Genomic DNA, 18,143 nt, shown 5'->3' with positions numbered 1-18,143 from the left:
ATTATCACAAAAAAATGGAAATAAAATTATAAAATAGGGAATGGAATATCACTAATATAATGAAAATTTATATAATTAATCAACTGAAATAAATGAAATGAAATCTGAATTAATCTAGGTTTAATACAGATCCAAACACCGGACTACATGCATTAAGTAATCAAGGTCCAAGAACCGATTTGTAATCCTCCCACCTCTTTTTATTTTTCTTCTATATTGTGCAGCAACAAACAACAAAAATGAAATAAAAAAATGAAACATGAAAATATCTCCCCGGCCCACCAACTTATAAATACCGCATTTCCTTCGCGCCATTACATTTCGAATGTTCATTCTCCCAGACTCGACGTTCAACTGAGAGAGAATTGCAGAAGACGATCGCTTCGAGATTCCTTTTTCCTGAATTTTCTTCTCCGATACAGTCTAATTCTCAACACGAACACTGAAAGCTAAGTTCACAGAGCCAATAGCTTCGATTTTTCGATTTCTAGGGTTAACATCCTTGCTTTGTGATCGACAAGGCCACAAAAATTAACGTCGTAGGATTCCTACTTCGTGTATGTAGGGGAATTCGATAAGTATTTGCGTTTGATTTGAAAATGAGTAAGCTTTTAGGGTTATCAGGCATGAAAGGCCTTGATCACTTCAAATCGCTGTCAGGATCTGGTGTAGGAGCTGCGAAAGCGATGTCAATACCTACGCGCATGTCTTCGGACATGGTTTCTACTGGAAGTTTTGCGAATCTGAAGCTTACAGCAGGTAGTATTTTGATGTATTAGCGTTCTTAATTTTTTGAAGAAATGGATACATTTTCTTATAAATTGCTCATGTTTTTCTATCGTCACCAGAGAAATTGGTGAAGGAGCAAGCTTCTGCTAAAACTGATCTGCAATTGGCGGTAAATTGGTTGAACTGTTCGAATTGAACACCGATGCATGGTTTTGTGTTTTTATGTGTGTGTGTGTGTGTGTTTGTGGTATCTTTCTATGTCTTTCCTATTTTGTGCGTGTGTCATGTGCCATAGATTCAGCTACCAGGTGTAGGATTTTACAGAACACAAAGTCCTCTATATGTTCATATAAATGCAAGTATTAGGTTTCATGTCTAAATTTGAACTCAATAATTAGTAATTTCACTTGTTCTCTAACTATGCGCCATCATAATACAGAGCTCAAAATTAAAGAAGTTGACTGAAGAAGTTCATATGCTAGAAGAAAAGTTGAAAAATGCATACAATGAAAATGCTAAGTTGAAAGTGAAGCAGAAAGAAGACGAGAAGCTATGGAAAGGACTGGAATCTAAATTTTCTTCAACAAAGACCTTGTGTGATCAGCTAACTGAAACCTTACAGCACCTAGCTGGTGTGGTTCAAGATGGTATGTAAGCAACTTTCCTTTGAAGAATTTCCAGATGCAGAGCAGATGGAACAATCCTTTCTAGCTTTTAATATTATTTTTCTGATTGTGCACTTGAACTCTACAGCTGAGAAAGACAAGGCATCTTTTGAAGATAGACAATCTGCAACTTCTGTTGTTGTTGATAACTTGCAAGACGACTTGAAATCCCTCTCTTTGAGGTTGGAATCCTCCGAAGAAACTGTTAGAAATTGTAAGTTATTAAATGCTTGATTGTGCAATATGTTTTATCCTCAATTAAGAAATTCTATGTAGTCAGAAATCATATCTGCTGCTGAGTAACTAGAGATTTATGCTTCTTAGATCCTAATGTTTATAGTTTCTAACATGTTTTTGGGTTGTCACTAAAGGTAAAAGGGAGCTGAATGAACTTGGTATTGAGAAGGAGAAAATGAAGAACTGTTTCATGGTTGAACAGAGCAAATGTACTAGTGTAATTGAGGAGAAAGGTAAATAGCTATGATCTAAAAGCTTTTGTGCTTGCACCTTAACTTTCTAGAAATAGCAGATGTTGCGTAAAAAATGGCTCTACTGTCTGCATCAGCTAGTTAATCCCCTCTTCTTATTTTTTTTTAGTTCTGTTGTCTATCAAATGCCAGTGCCCTTTGGTTGGATTCATTATGGACCTCACTGAAAAAAAATTACTTAAGCAGCTCAAGTTCTATTTCACTTTTATTACGTGGTCGATTTGTTTGTGAACAATCTATGACTGTCTGCTCTTAATTACGTAGACTTGTCTGTAGCTATATAAATGCCCATAGTTTCTCCTTTTGAATCAAGGGCTTGTGATTCAAGTCTTTTTTGAGTATATAACTGTTGAGTCCCACATTGTTTGTGGGATGGACACTTGAGCTTCCTCACCTCTTGAGCTAGCTTTTCTAGTTGAGTTAGGCCCAGATTCCATTTCAGAGCACGCAAAAGTCTTGGATTCGAGTCTCGCCATCCATTATTCTTTTATAAAATTCCACATGATTAGCCCCATGAAAAATAATCAGGCCCACACGTGAGGGGTCGTGTTGCAGAGATAATAAAGTTAATAAAAGTGTGCTCTCTCGGAAAGCTTAAGCTTTTAGATGAGATGGTCACACACTTCAGCAACAACATCTGTCTTTTATGTTATGCTGCTACTGAAACTGTTCACAGTAATTGGAAACAGTTTGTTTGACAATTCAGTTGAAGTCATCTGTCATTTGACATTCTTCTCTATCCATTGGAGTTCATACCGTGCGCTTTAAGATTCTTTTAACAGAAACTTTTCAGAGTCTTAGTTTCTCCGAAAAAGGTGTTAGCTCTTTAGGACATTTGTCTTGTTAATTAGAAAGGGGAAGTTTTCCTGTTATGCTTCATTCTGTCTAACAAATGTTCTACTGCTGACATAGACCTAAACATCTCTAGTTTTGTTAGAATTTTACCTCTTGGTAACTTTCTAGTTCTAATCACTTTTCTCCCTTTATTTACTTGTTTCTTTCTTTTAATTTTTCATAAGATGCCATGATCAAGGAGTTTGAAGCTACTGTAGCAGTTAATGGACTTGCAGTGGAGAACTTGAAGAATAAGTTGGAAGAATTACATCTTGAATCACGATTAAAAGAAGATAAACTGGAGGACTTGAGAACTGCCAAAAAGAATGCGGAGAAAGAAAAGAGTGATCTTGTATCTAAAAATAGCGAATTTGCTAAACAGTTAGATACATCACTTCAGGAGATAAAGAACCTTAATGAGTTTGTGAATGAAATGGTGGTGAAGGTTACTGATCTGGATAGTCAAAGTCTTGCCTTTGCGGAGAAGATTATTCAGCTTACTGCTTTATTTGACTCTGGTTTTGAAATGATGAGAGAGAGGGGGGAACTTGCTGCTCAGCATGCTCAACAAAAGTTTGGCAAGCTCCATGATCAATATACAAGCATTACATCAGAGAAAAATGCTCTACTGTTGGCTAATAAGGACTTGAAGGATAAGGTCTCTGCACTTCAGAAAGAGCAAGAACATGCAATGGTGCAGCACGCTCAAGAATCCCTTTTAGCAGAAGATCAAATTAGAAAATTAGATTCTGAAGTAGAACTGCTTCTTTCCAAGAAGAAGGAGATGGAACTGCTGATTAGCAAGCTGCAGGAGAATATTGTCACTCTATCAGATAGTTCAAAACTATCGGAGAATGAAATGGTTGATTCTTCTTACAAGATATTCATGCCTAGTTGCAGTGTCCGATTTAACATAACATGCTCAATTTTCATATGTTGCAGCAAAATTTATCATTGAAACTCTCTGAGATGGAAACAGAGAACAAAGACCATATTGGAAAGCTTCAATCAGACATGCAGAAAAAGGAAGATGAGATTCATGTTTTACGCAAGGAAATTGACAATTATACAGAAACAGTGGATTCACTGGAGAAGCATGTTACAGAGATTAACAATAAATTGGAGGAGAAAGATCAGCTTGTTCAGGAACTTCAGGACAAGGAGAAACAGTTGGAAGCTGAGAGAGAAAAGGTTTTTACTACGGATACTTTTTGTTCTACAAGTTCTATTATAACCAATACAATGTGTTCAAATGACTAGTGTTTTGCACCTTGTTGCAGATTCAGGCATCTTTGCTTGCTGCTGAAAGCAAGCTCACCGAATCTAAAAAGCAGTATGATCAGATGTTAGAAAGCAAACAGCTAGAACTTTCGAGGCATTTAAAAGAATTATCCCAGAAAAATGATCAGGTTAACCTTAAAATATTTTTTCTGTTGTTTTCTCTGCACTTGTTTGATCCTACCCTACAAGTTACGATCGTAAGATCTTGCTCAGGCCATCAATGACATCCGGAGGAGGTACGACTTGGAGAAGTTGGAAAGTGTCAATCTAGAGAAGGAGAAGGTAGCTACTAATTCTTATGGTAAAGGACATTTGACTGGAAAAATACTGTATGCCTTTCACTTTATTTATTAATCTTCAGGCTGAAAAAATTGTTGGGGAGATGGAAAAGAATTGTGAGTTAAAGCTGTCGGAATGCAGAGAAGAATCTAAGCAGAACTTGAAGCATGTACAGGAAGAACATGCTAATTTGGTATGTGTTGGAAAGGATGCACAATTATCATTTACTTCTTTAGGGTCATGAAATCTTTATATTTTCTTATGAATTCCAAAATTGGCAGTCTGATAATTCTACTTATCCCTTCTTTAAAGTTATTCTTTGCACACAGTTCAGTTTTTCCTTTGTGTTTTCTAGTTCGACTCCTCTCAGATACTAGTGTTTCAGTTACATTGAAGTTCTATAATCTTTCATGATTCTCACGCTTATTTGTTAAGGTTGTAGGGGAACTCTTGAGAACGATGATCTTTATCTAAAAGTTGTGGTTATTTATATGAACTATTGAATTTCTCATGATTCTCTGGGAAAATGAATTTTGGGATCTTGCTTAGATCTTTTTAAAAACAGTTTTTCAAGGCTTAAAATGATGTTTAAGGCTAAAAAGTAATTTTTTGAGTTGTTTGTACTGGAATCACGATGGTGAGCGGGCAAGTCGGATGTGATTTTTTCACACGTTGTTGAAGCTACCTTCTTCAAGGCAGCTTTTCCCAAAATTGAACTCTATTTAATTTCCTAGATAACCTTTCCTCATGTTAGCGAATGTGAAATATCTACAGAATATGGATATGATTAACTTGCAATCTGTTAGTATGATCATCTAACAAAGTAAAAGATCATTATACTAATCCCGTTTGTTACATCTAATGGGTTCTATTTTGTACACCATATATCCGGACGGGCCATTAGGCTAAGAAATGCTGCCTAAGAAACATAAAACCATCTCTTTGCTTTACTATGTAATTCAGACAAGACCAACACTTCTTGAGCTTCAAAGACAGAAGCTTGTGAATATGTTGAGAACAGACTTCATTTAGCCAGTAGCTGAAGCATTTTGCTGCAGGTATGTCAGATTCAGCAAGCGCACAGCAGGAAGGAAATGTGTCTTGTTGCCAGTCACAATGAAGAGCTAAAACGTTCCCGCTTTCAGTATGAAAATGAATTGAGAGAGGTAAATTCTTTTAAACTTAGTTTTTGTGTCTAGGAAAAATTATTCTGCGTGTATATTACCTTAGTAGCTGATGTGTTATATTTATTTCAGAAAACAAATTCAATGAGGAACGAACATGAAGCTCAGTTAAGAGCTCTGAGACTTGAGCTTGAGGATGACAGCAGAAGACTGCAGGAGGAGTTGTATATGCAGAAGTCTAAAGTATGTTCTAATTGATTTTCTGTTCACATTGAGTTTTTGTCTTATTGTATTCATGTGTCATCTCAGGAGGAAAAACAGAGGGCTCTTTTGCAGTTGCAGTGGAAAGTAATGGGAGATAATCCAGAAGAGGAAGAAGTGACTTCAAAGAAGGTTTGACTCTTTATTGATTAGATAAGACTTATGCCCCTCTTTTACCCAGTTTCTATCTGCAATCACTTCTTAGTTCAGTGGTTCCTTTCTGATTCAATAGATACTTCATGAGGATTTGAATTTAATTATCAAAGCTTATTGTGGTATAACTAATAAAAAAATAATTGTCAGTTATATAACCACATAGCTATACAAAGTCATTGCAGTTGATTTACTAACATATAAATCTGCTGATTGAAGTTTTAAATTTAGATGTACAAATAAATCATGTATACTCCCATATTAGGTAGCACTTTTTGTTTTTATAAGGTAAGGTAAACCCATATTAGGTTATGCTTACAAGTAACTACTACAGAAATTAATTTGTGTTATATGGTTGAACCTTGTATCTTCTAATTGTATCATGCTGATCACCAAGTGTAACTACACGTTTTGTTCGCCTCCCTGAGATTTGTTGGATATGACTGGCTCCCACATGAGAACAAATGAAAAAGACGCCAAAACTTAACGTATGTTAGAGATTTTCACTTGTTATATTTTTTATCTGAACTGAAAGAGATGTGGAAGGATCAATTTGGTTGCTACTTGAGGGGGATTCTGAACACTTTAAATACAACAACAAACAACAACATACCCAGTGAAAACACTTTAAAGACAACCAATTTGGAAAATAAGTCTAACTTCAACCATCATTGCTGAAAATTTGTGAAATTTGCAGAACTACTCTTGCTCGGTGACAAAAAGAAACCAACCTGATAGTGGCAAACCACCTGTGAGAGCTGAAGCTAAGGATGTGGTAAACATGCAAAGCAACAGATCATTCTGATTTCCTTTCAATTTTCTAATGTTTCAATGTTTTCGTAGGATTCACATTATCTGGTTGGAAATCAAATACCTGTATCAAATTTGTTGAGGAAAGTTGAGCAGGTGAATTCAGGAAGTCTGCCCCAACATAGTAGGAAGGTTAGTGTTTAACTGCAGTTATCACTAACCCAAACAGTTCAGCTTAATTAGCTTTCTGCAACATTAGCTTGCGAATAAGAAGCACTTAGTTCTGTAGAATGAGTTAGCTGATGCCTTATCATGGAGCATGCTTTTTTATGGATTCATTTTGCATTAGATAATTGGTATCTAGCATCTGGATTACACTCTGATTTCATCTCCTTCAGTCTGAATTCTTCTGCATGTCCTATCTCACTGTTCCTCACTTTGTAAATTCCAGGTGACTCATCATGAGTATGAAGTTGAAACCACAAATAGTAGAATAATCACGAAACGAAGAAAAACAAAAAGCACTGTCATGTTTGATGTATGTAAAATTGAATTCTTAACAGCATTGCTGGTTGTCATTACCTGATTCCAGTATGTCACTAGACTGCTGGCCTGCCAATGTAAATGATGAGTCTTAACTTCTATATTACTGTATTATGAAAGGATCCATCAAAGCACAAGAAGAGAAGGACACCAAAGGTGAAGACTCCCAAAGAGATTATTGGGGTATGACTCATTCATTACCTCCTTTTTGTTCACTTGCCATTGTTACCCGATTCCAGTATATCGAAGTTACCACCCGTCGTTATGCGTCTATGCCAATGTTTAGATAAGTTTAGCGTTGATATTGCTGTACTATGAAAAGTTTCATCAAAGCACGATAAAAAAGAGACCAAAATCAAGACCCCGGGAGACTTAATCAGCATATGAACCATTATTTGACCCTGTTGTGTTTTCACTTTCCATTCATGGTCCTTCGTACCTTAATCTAAGAAAAGATCAGGTCTCCTTAATTGGTGCCTTGAAAGCTTAACTAGCTAAAAGAGTAACACGATACAGACAAATCTCCATACTTGAGCTCAACTTGTTCTAAAATCCATTACTTAATTTTGAATGCAGGTTGTTAAAAAAGGTCACCCAAAACCTGCAAACATAGGTGATTTGTTCTCAGAAGGATCTCTGAATCCATATGCTGATGATCCCTATGCATTTGATTAAGAGGTACTATTAATCATTCTAATTGCAGAAACCTGAGAAATAAAACTCTATATCTCTTCTTGTCATGCCTGTGCTGCACACTATCAATCAGTTCCCAGTGCATTCATTAATTTGTCCATCTAAAGATATAGCTTGAGCAAACAATTTTTCACCTGTTAGAAGAAAGAAGAAAGTTTTATCTTGTTCTGATACCAGAAACCTTTCAGTAATAATAATGTAACTTCTTCCTGCAATCAGCCTATGCTTCATTGAATAACCTCTTCCCCACTCCCCAACCCCTTCTCTGTAAATTTACTGCTATCGATTCAACGCCCCCATTTTTCAGCACACATTTCATATGACTTGATAAAAGAGTAATTATTAAGGTATGTGCTTTTGCAGCTTTATCAGGAGTGTTGAGCATCACATCCTTGTTTAGTTTTTTTCTTCTATCAGTGCTCTTCCCAGGTTGGATAATACTATATGGAGAAACTCTTAATTGTCAACTTTATCCCTTCTCAGGTGAAGAAGGTACTACTCCAGAGTGTTTATCTGAAGTGAAGTTTGACCTGTAAATTCGTGCATGCTGATTCTTTGATGGTAGGCATATATTTGTTAGTTTCATATATAGCAAGGAATTATAATTACTTTTTCTCGCAAAGCGTATATCACTGCAATTAGTATGTGAAGAAATTGTGGGGAAATTAACTTGATTAGAGCTCGATGTGAGAGGAAGTGCAGCAGTGTAAAGTAACCAGCTGCTTAGAACTACATATATTTTTTGTATGTGCTTTCCAAACTGTATAAGATCAGCTTTGGTTGTCGGTTTAGGTGGAAATTTCTTTAGATTAGTAAGACTTACACACAAAGCCGCTGGCCTTCTTCTCAACATAAGCACACGCAAATAGTAACTCCGGGGTCTCTAGTCTCTATACGTCTCAAGGGAACACTAGAATCAGATAAACTAATACGCTATAGGAAAAAAACAAAATTTATACCCTCTGCATACATTCACTTTTGTTTGTCTCTTATATTAAAAAAAAGATATATTTTCACTTTTAATATATCAAGAGAAAACATATTTAATTACATATTTTTCAAGACTCAAAAAGATTATACATCAATTAATATTGGTAATTGGGACAAAATACTCAAATTATTACATATTCTTTAAACTGTTTTTCAAGACTTAAAAAAGACTATCTATCAATTAACATTGATAATTATAATAAAATACTTATATTAATTATTATTTTAAAGGGACATACAAAATTTAAAGTAGTCGAGTAAAAATAAATTGAGAAAATAGTGACTCTCGTGAATGTTGCCATCACTCAACCCCCTCGCTTTTATAGAGGTGTAATTGGATAAAGTATAGGACGTGTCACGCATCCTCGTGCGCAATAAGTCATAAATGACTCATTTGAGTTGCAACGCCGTTAAGGAGGGGGATTTTTATATACTCATCAAACTATTTTTACTTTAAGCTATTGAGTAAATTGTTATTTTAATTAATTTTTGAAATAAAAATACATTGCCTTCATTTTATTTTATTTAGCCTCTTTATTAAAAATATATATTTTTTATTTTATTAATTCATTTTAGTAAATTAAGAAAATTTTACTACTACTTTTTTTTCTCATACTATCCTTGTATTGAGTTTTTACGCATCTGATGAAAAAGTAGTACGGTTTAGGCGTTCACTCATGGCCACCGACAGGGGCAATTACATGATGCATTTGAGATTGTAAAGGAAAAAAAAAAAGATTCTCCCCTAGAGAGTAGTATACAACTAGCGCAGATATTTCATTTTGTCTGCGGCCGTTGAAAAGATAGTTTTGATTTAAATGTAGTAGGCATATAACGTGACTCATGTGCGCTTGTTAGGGAGCACGGTGGTAGTTACGACCTTATTAAATCTACTCCCTCCGTTACTATTTAGTTATCCGGATATGATTTTGCATAATTCTTTCAAAAAAAAATCAAGAATGTAATTTGATTGGTACATTCTTTATTAATTTTTTAAATCTTTGTCTATTTACTTGCTATTAAATTCTAGAATAATTAATGTGTTGGATAAAAAAAAAAAAAGTAATTGATTCTTTGTTTATCATTTAAATCGGTAAGTATAATTATTTTCAGTATACATGACAACCAAACAAGGACCACAAAGTATTCTCTTTGTCTTACTTCATGCCACTTTTTCATTTCTTTTAAATAGTTTGAATTGCTAAGTATTTTGACTTATAGTATGTAGTTTTTAAATATATAAATTTTGTTTTTGATAATTATATAATTTAATATTGATACTTCTAATCGTATCACATCTCTTGTTTGAAGTGATAAACGGATTATAAAGTATCTTCTACCACGGAGAAGCATAATGCCTTCTTGCAATTTTACAAATAAATACATTTATATACTATGTGTGCAAGTGAGGTATACATACATCAAGACTTGAGCTTTATGAAATAAATCTTTGCCTTTGCCTTCTGGCCTTCTCTGAGGTTTGAGTATCATCTACCTATGAAAACTTTGTACTCCAGTTAACTACTAGTTGATTTGGTACGGTTTCAATCTCTGGTTTGATGACTTTTTGAATGAATCGAGGCAACCATGAACCAAATAGACGGGGTTCCATCTTGATCCCACGAGGCCATGATTAAATCTCCGATCTCTGAATTACCTAAACGGACTAAGTAGAAGATCCAAAACAAAATTTGAGCAACGTCTCGGGGCATTACTAGTCACTGTCTCTGTCTGAACAGGGAGAAGAACTGCCTGAGTAGTCTGATGAGTCTGAAGGAAGGTATCAGCCAGCATCTGACCAAGCTGGACTTGTGCTAGTGTGGTGATGTGCACATAATCCATCCCTACAGGTAGCCCTTTGGCATCAACAGTTCTCACATTTGGAAGATTAATACTCAGTTGAGCTTTTCTAACCTGCTCCATATAAGATCCAATAGATGATGCCAATGCCACCTAAACACACACCAACCAAATAAAATTAGCCAAATGTTTTCAAATTTGCCTCAATAAAGGCGTGGACCACTCTTAACTAACACCAATAATGACATTAAAAAGAGTTGTAGAGAATTGAATTTGAAGTCCTAAAACCTACTCCCTCCCTTCACTTTTACCTATACACAATAGACTTCGTACACCTCATAAGGAATGAACGGACAAGTAAAAAAGAAAATTTATTTTTAATATAGTAGACAAGTAAAAGTGAATGTCATGTGTATGTGGCTTGCTGATAAGGAAAGAGAGCAACCACTATAGGATACCTTAAATTTTCATGTGGTACATGAATAGAGACTGACCAGCTTCATCCCAGAAATTGGAAAAACAAAAGTGATAGTGAAAGTACGAGAGTCAAATCATTTATTTCCGTGTCAATTCAAGAATTAATAATTAATAAAGTTGCAACTTTTTATAATTAAAAAAAATGAGTACTGCAAGTAAAAAACTGTTCCATTCCAAAATACTAATAATTGTCCTACTTTTGACACACAATAATATATTTTTGCCAACTAGAGTAATATAATTTGAATGAGTAAAGATATTTTTTTTACCTGAATCACAGGCAATGTAGGTGACTGTAGATCACGGAGCACATTCTTGAATAATCTCTTCAGTCTAAATCTGTACAATTTGGCATCTTCAAGAGTCTCTGTATCACTCTCACCTTGGTACCACAACAAAGCTTGAAGTTTTCCACCTCCTTGCAAAGCAGCTTCTGTTCTCCTTATCATATGATTATACAGAACACCGCCACGAGCCCATTCACTTATATTTGTACCTCCAATAGCACAAGGCACCAAACCAATTACTCCAATACTTGGATCTCTTTTCAGAACTGAATTGGCAAATGACATACCTGGCCCAACACCACAAACTTTACCCAAATCTATGTCTTGGTGAAGTGGTTCTTGCGCCTCAATCCATTGAAATCCTGCATTGAGTCTGAGGATGTTTGGGCTAGATTGACATTCTGGTGGAATTACACCATCCCATGTCTCATTAGCCAGGCCATTTTGGCCATGGTTAATGACACCACCTCGGCCGGACATGTTGCTTTGTCCGGCTAATATGAATATGTTTAGAACCTGTGAAGTTGAAACATTTGCTAGATCTGCTGTATTTACCCACCTGATGTGTGTTAGAAGTATTAACCAAAGAAAGGGAATCATTGTTTTCTTGAAATTGAGGAAAAATTGTGACATCAAGCAAGTGATCTGCCCATAAGAAGGAATATAGAAAGGGCAAGGTGGAGTGTGAAAAGGTGAGAGGAGGTTGCTGCCTAATTGGCCTAATCTTAAAGCAAGATGTGTTGATTTCTTTATTACAACTGTATTGGGATTTTTTCTTTTAAAACCCAAACCTACTACTTTAATTATCAGCTGTTGAATAAGACTAGGAGACAAATTTTTTGGTTGTTCAAGTTTCCACATCTAAGCATATGTCAATTCCACCTATTAATCTACTACTACTGTTTTCATGGACACTTTATATCATCATTGTCCTTAATTATCACTTTCATTTCCATATCCTAGTGTTAAAAAGTGACTCATAACGTTGGTCTAGGTGTCTTTTCCTTCCATTAAAATAAGGCAACAAAAGTTAAGCCAATATACACAATTACTGTAATTCACAGCAGTTGGAATTAGATGCCCCTCCAAATCCTCCAATAGTGATAGGTTCTATAGGAACTGGACGATCCTATTTGGTCAAATACCTAGCAACAAACTCCTATGTTCCTTTCATTACGGTATTTCTAAACAAGTTCCTGGATAACAAGTCTAAAGGTTTTCTTCTTGATGAGATCAATATTGATGATTAACCAAGCACAAGTAACAAGTTTGTCAGTCCTTCCTTAAAAGAGATTGCAACTTTACTAGCAACACTTATCCCCAAAAATGAAAAAAGAATAACCATCTTTTACCCCATGGTCACTAACTTTACCAATCCTTGAGGGAAAAGAATATATTAGAGAGAAACAAGATTTTAACGGGAGGTCTGTGCACAAAGCATCCCGCATTAGCATGGTCTAGAGAAGGTCCGCACCTGTGATGTAGATCGTCTTTTCTAATGCAAGCATTAATGGCTACTTCCACCTATTTTAAAGTTAAAAAGAAAAAAAGTTTCTCCACCTATTTTTACTGGTGAATCTCTTTCTAGAATCAAGATCTATTCAGAGCATTCAATTGAAAGTAAATAGAAAATGAGAAATTCTAGAAAACACTGATTACTTGCACGAGCAAAATGGAAATAATAAAGTAAAGCCAATGCAATCTACTGCTGCAACATTTACAACTATAACACTAGAAAATACAGATACAGAAGCATTGCATTATCCACTATGCAGTCTAACAAATCAGAAATATGTTCCACTGCGAAAGAAAATGATTCTCATGCCAGATAATGAAGATTTGAACATTGTTCTTCTTCAGAAGATTCCAAACAATTACTATCCACAATCAGAGCACCACCTAATTAACCATAAAATCATGCAATACTTTCACAAATCTGCAGTACATCTTCATCATACTGTTAGAACAAAACGAAAATACTGGATGCAACAATATTGAAATATTTGGTACATGAAGCCACGATCTGATAGATATACATGGAAGTCGATCAAATCTCAGTTCTCAAGTACTGCTGCATCTAAAGGTTGATATCAGATACTTCTAGAATTTAACACTAGCAAACAAGTATACTTCAATGAAGAACAAAATGTGAACAGTCAACACAGAACTATTGAATAGAGCAACAAAATGAATCGAACAAAAGTACTGGGATCAATTCAACGCCAGCAACAGCAGCAGGGTCCAAACAGAGAGTAAAACGATAACTTGAATCAATAATTCCGTAACACTGCAGAGTTTGAGCCTCTTGTTCTTCAATTTTTCCTTCACTATCTCCATCTTCAATTCCACCACCTCTTTCAAATTCTCCTCATTCTGAAATCATCAAAAATCAAAAACTTCAACAACAAAAATTTCCGATCTATATATCATATAATAATCAAACGCATGTAAAACAGAGTGAAACGAAAAGTGATTGCTTACCTTGTTTTGGTTAAGATTCGCATAATCGAGAGTAGTATTTTTCAGCAATGAGATGAGAATTGCAGATTTAGCACATTGAATTGCGACTTTAGGCTTGAGAGCTTCAGCTATTTCTCTTTCACTTGTGATGTCCTCCATTTTCTCTCTGTTTTCGCGCTCGAGAAAGTGTTCTGTTTCACGTGAACATTATGATTGTAGAAAGTATTTTTCCCTCGCAAAAAGTACTCTATATACTGTGAAAGTTGCATTTTTGTTGCGTCTGAGAAATTTTTGAAACTAAAATTTGCGTTCAAAACTTACCTATTTTTTAGGCAAAATGCTATGATGGACCTTATACTTATATTAAATTGTAAAGTAAACCCTTTTACTTATGATTTTGTCAAGTGAACACTTAAATTTAATAAAACACAATATTTTAAACCCTTTTTTCATTTGAAGAGGGTGCTGTAATACAACCAAATACACGTAGAATCCACGTTATTTTTTAATGACAAGTCAGAAATTAAATATTAAAAAATAAATAATATTTTTTTTAAAAACTATTTTTTCCCCTCTAGTTGCACCTCCTTTCCCATCTCTTTCATTCTCATCTGGTAACCCTAACCGCCCCCAAAATCCAAATCCACCTCCCACTTCCATCCTTTTCCATTTTCCTTAAGCACAAAACATACACCTGCTGCTAGGGATGTTCATTATTTGGATAAAAATTGATCAAAACCAAAAAATCAAACCAAATCGATTAAATGAACCGATTTACCTTGGGTTTTGGTTTGGTTTGGTTTTAGATTGTTAAAAATCGATAGTATTTGGTTTAGTTATGGTTTTGTTTGAAAAAATCGAAGAAATAACCGAACCGAACCAATAAGTTATATACATAAATTTTATTATTATACATACATAATATATTATATACATAAACAATTTTAAAGGTTTTATATATGTTTCATCAAAATTTATTTATAATTTACTTGTGAAATAAAAAATGTCCAAGGTGANCATAGTTTTTATCTTTTAATATATTATTTCAAGTTTGAAACTTAGAATTATGAATGAGCCAATAAAGATTATAGTCCACAGATGTTGGTAATTATAATAAAGCTTAAATCAAAATCAAAGTAATACTAATGCAAAAAGAAAATCAATTCAACACTAAGAATGACAATAATATTGAATATTTGTTCTTTAGTTTTACATTGGTTTAGACAATTAAAATACATAATCTAATTTTAATTTCCTTTAATATTTAGTCATGTAATTAATACTTATTAAACTTAATTTTAGCATGATTTAGTACTTTTAAATTATGATCATTTTCATTATGACTTGTTAATTTGCAATATTTGTTTTACGTGATTTCATTATTATTATTTTTGTTGGATATTTTAGTGTCATTAATCATATCATATTGTATTATATTTTTAAGAAACATCTTAGATAGTTGTTTTTTGGTAGGACTAAAGAAATATTTGAAGTACAAGTAGATTATATGTTTGTATGAATACTTTACCGGAAAAACCCAAAACAACCGAAAAACCCGAAAAAACCAGGTTGAAAAAACCCGAGTTTTCTTGGTTTGATTTGGTTTATAAATTTAAAAATCCAACACAAATGATTTTGTTTGATATTTGAAAAACCCGAACCAACCCGGCTATGCACACCCTACTAAGAAGGCCAAAAACACAAATATCCTTGCTTCCGCCTTCAAAATGAGACCCCATTAAACAGCCATGCGCCTACTACTTCCAGGCAAGTTTATCGCCCTTGTTTTTCTTACTTTTGTGTTGGGTCAAATATTATACACTAATCTCCGCCCTTGTTTTCAATATTACACACCAATCTCCGAGGTTGATTTTTGACTGAAAAGCTGTGATTTTGGGATTAAGCGTATCTTGTACAACTAAGCTGTGATTTTGGGATTAAGCATCGTGTTCACCTCAAGGTCCTTTTAACTTCTCATCACTTTGGTTTGAATCGAGAAGAGCTTGACTCTAGACATAATTGCTATTTTCTATATAATTTGTTTGGGTTGGAGATGTTTACTTACTCGTTTACCCGTAACGTGCATGCTTAAAAGTTAAAACAACATTAATAGAATGGGAAGAAAAAATGATTCCTTTCATAGAAAATGTTACTGAAGCACCAACAAGACGTTTACCCAATTCAAAGAACTAACACACATTGAACGCAAACTCAAAAACTCAACAGCTGACAAAGGTTTTACTTCGCCATTATTGAAAACACAAATACTGCACTCGTTTATTTGGTCGCATGTAACACACAATATGCGACAGACCGCATCGAAGAAAAATTTCAAAAGACCGAGTGTACTTGATCAGTGAGATGCTATCTTGCGACTGATTGACTTGTTAAACCATGTCTTCCAGCTTCCAGCTCCCTTCCGGATTGGTGACTGCTTCCCATCATCAACTGTGTTCTCACCCTGTGATGACTTCTTGAACAGCATGAAATTTCGAACTCCAAGCGATCCAATAGTCTCCCATGGACCCAGAGCTGCAATGAGAAGAACATAAGCACATAAGTAAAATACTCATCCACATTGGAACAAAAACAAGAGCCTCTATACTCGGACAAAAAGCAGCCCATCTACTAATTTAGAGTTAAGAGTGGGCACCAACAGTTCCACCACCACCACAACAACATACCCAGTGTAATCCCACAAAGCAGGGTCTGGGAAGGCAAGTGCATAGGCAGACCAGACCTTACGCCTACCTCGGAGGTAGAGAGGCAGTTTCCCGTAGACCCTCAGCTCTAACAGTTTGATCCCAGCAAACACCAAAATTTTACAATGTTGGAACATTAAAAGCATTTTAGAGCACAAAATGCACACACATTGTACCAAATGCAAATTGTTCATATGAAGTTGCAAAAATTGAGCAAAAGATCAATTTTTTAAACCAACTAATCATAAATTTGAGGCAAGCAGCTATAGCAAATCAACAATAAACTCGAGCATATGTAACTTTATAATCAAACTAATTAAATATGGAACAAGTTGCTAAAGATAATCATAAAAGCAACCAAATGCAAAGAACAAAGAGCAAACTTTATGACTAACAAACCAAGTTTGAACAAACAAGTCGGCATCATCAAATCAGCAAAATTATACAAAATGCTAGCAAAGCTACAGAACAAAACAAATTAAGACCTAACAAGCAGAACTCTCAAAATAACACAATTCAGAATGCATCAACTTGATAATCAGCACGAGTTGAAAATTTTCTGATGCAAAAAACAAAGAGCACACCAAAAATTCTCACCAACAAAACACAAATTTGAGTGTATATTCAACACATACTAAACTGATAAAACAAAACCCATCTAACTTATATGTAAAAAAAAGAGGGTAAAAACGCAACATTTGTTTAGATTTCTATACATGATGATATGGTGAGAATTACCTTCAGTGCCAGCACTGGGGCAATAAAGCACAAAGTTACTGAAGTCAGAACCAAGAACAGGAAGGCGGCCTTCCCTAGCATAAGCTTTCATTGCAGTATCAATAACATCAGCCACAAGCTCCTCTTCATTAACAACAAACCGGATCGGACCGGCACTTCCGAGAACCGTAATACTAATCAAAATCCGGTTTCCTTTTCCGGTTTGATTCTTCTTTGGCTTGTAAAGCAACATCTTGTTTTCAATTTCAATTTTTTTTTTCTGGTATTTTCCAAAATTTATTTTCAATCAAACAAATCAGGACTAAAAGAAGAAAAAATCACGATTAGAGATTTCGAGAAATTGTGGAATAAGCGAACAGCGTTTAAGGGTCAACGCCGAGGCAGCGGAAGTACCAGCCTTCTTTGCAAGAGCCAAAGGAGAAAGCAGATGAAACAGAGATCCCCCTTTTTGGAGTTAAAGGGGAGATCATTAACAAGTTCTTGAGGATTTCTACCATTCACAATGGAATTCGCAAGAAAAAAAAAAGAATTGAATCTTTAGATGAAGGAAAACAAGTTTTTTCGAGAGAAACAGCGATGGATGATGAGTTTTGGCTGGCGATGAAGAATAATAGTGGTTTATATAGAATTAGGGTTAGGGTTTTTGTTTTCCTCTTTCTGTTTATAGATCTTTGGAAAGTTTCTGATTTTCTCTTTCTGATTATTGCTGCTAAATAAAGGGATTGTTTTTTCTTTTCCTTTTTGGTGTAGGATTAGCTGTGACAAAATCAAACTTTGTACGTATTCATTAGCTCAACTTTTTTTAACCTCCGTTCATCTTAACCCAATAAAATTTGGGCGAATTGATTCATAAGAATTTTGTCAAAAAAAATTTTAATTTTTTTTTTTT

The 18,143-nt window shown here is 34.8% G+C and overlaps 3 protein-coding genes across 4 annotated transcripts; 1 reads left to right on the top strand and 2 right to left on the bottom strand.

The window, feature by feature from the left end:
- Positions 1-240: 240 nt before the first annotated feature.
- LOC125852140 (synaptonemal complex protein 1-like) lies at positions 241-8,605 on the top strand. Of its 2 annotated transcripts, XM_049531868.1 has the most exons (19): positions 241-759; positions 849-898; positions 1,169-1,376; positions 1,483-1,608; positions 1,766-1,864; positions 2,902-3,578; positions 3,659-3,907; positions 3,997-4,125; positions 4,211-4,279; positions 4,359-4,469; positions 5,335-5,442; positions 5,533-5,643; positions 5,710-5,793; positions 6,512-6,589; positions 6,658-6,756; positions 7,016-7,102; positions 7,228-7,290; positions 7,684-7,785; positions 8,284-8,605. In XM_049531868.1, the coding sequence occupies exons 1-18, from the start codon at positions 600-602 to the stop codon at positions 7,780-7,782; spliced, it is 2,607 nt and encodes an 868-aa protein (XP_049387825.1). In that variant the 5' UTR covers positions 241-599; the 3' UTR covers positions 7,783-7,785; positions 8,284-8,605. The 2 variants fall into 2 exon arrangements, with proteins under 2 accessions (XP_049387825.1, XP_049387826.1); XM_049531869.1 differs by lacking the exon at positions 849-898 and having other exon boundaries at positions 634-759; positions 8,284-8,604.
- A 1,747-nt stretch (positions 8,606-10,352) lies between these two features.
- On the bottom strand, positions 10,353-12,446 carry LOC125852136 (probable carbohydrate esterase At4g34215). The gene is made up of 2 exons (XM_049531865.1): positions 11,337-12,446; positions 10,353-10,743 (listed from the first exon to the last, which is right to left on the bottom strand). The coding sequence occupies exons 1-2, from the start codon at positions 12,213-12,215 to the stop codon at positions 10,444-10,446; spliced, it is 1,179 nt and encodes a 392-aa protein (XP_049387822.1). The 5' UTR covers positions 12,216-12,446; the 3' UTR covers positions 10,353-10,443.
- Positions 12,447-15,927: 3,481 nt separating this feature from the next.
- LOC125852135 (uncharacterized protein At4g22758-like) lies at positions 15,928-17,968 on the bottom strand. The gene is made up of 2 exons (XM_049531864.1): positions 17,255-17,968; positions 15,928-16,346 (listed from the first exon to the last, which is right to left on the bottom strand). The coding sequence occupies exons 1-2, from the start codon at positions 17,484-17,486 to the stop codon at positions 16,168-16,170; spliced, it is 411 nt and encodes a 136-aa protein (XP_049387821.1). The 5' UTR covers positions 17,487-17,968; the 3' UTR covers positions 15,928-16,167.
- Positions 17,969-18,143: the final 175 nt, after the last annotated feature.

Source organism: Solanum stenotomum, unplaced genomic scaffold, assembly GCF_019186545.1.
Source record: "Solanum stenotomum isolate F172 unplaced genomic scaffold, ASM1918654v1 scaffold32579, whole genome shotgun sequence".
Classification (NCBI taxonomy): Eukaryota; Viridiplantae; Streptophyta; class Magnoliopsida; order Solanales; family Solanaceae; genus Solanum; species Solanum stenotomum.
This window is presented reverse-complemented; position numbering and strand designations above follow the sequence as displayed.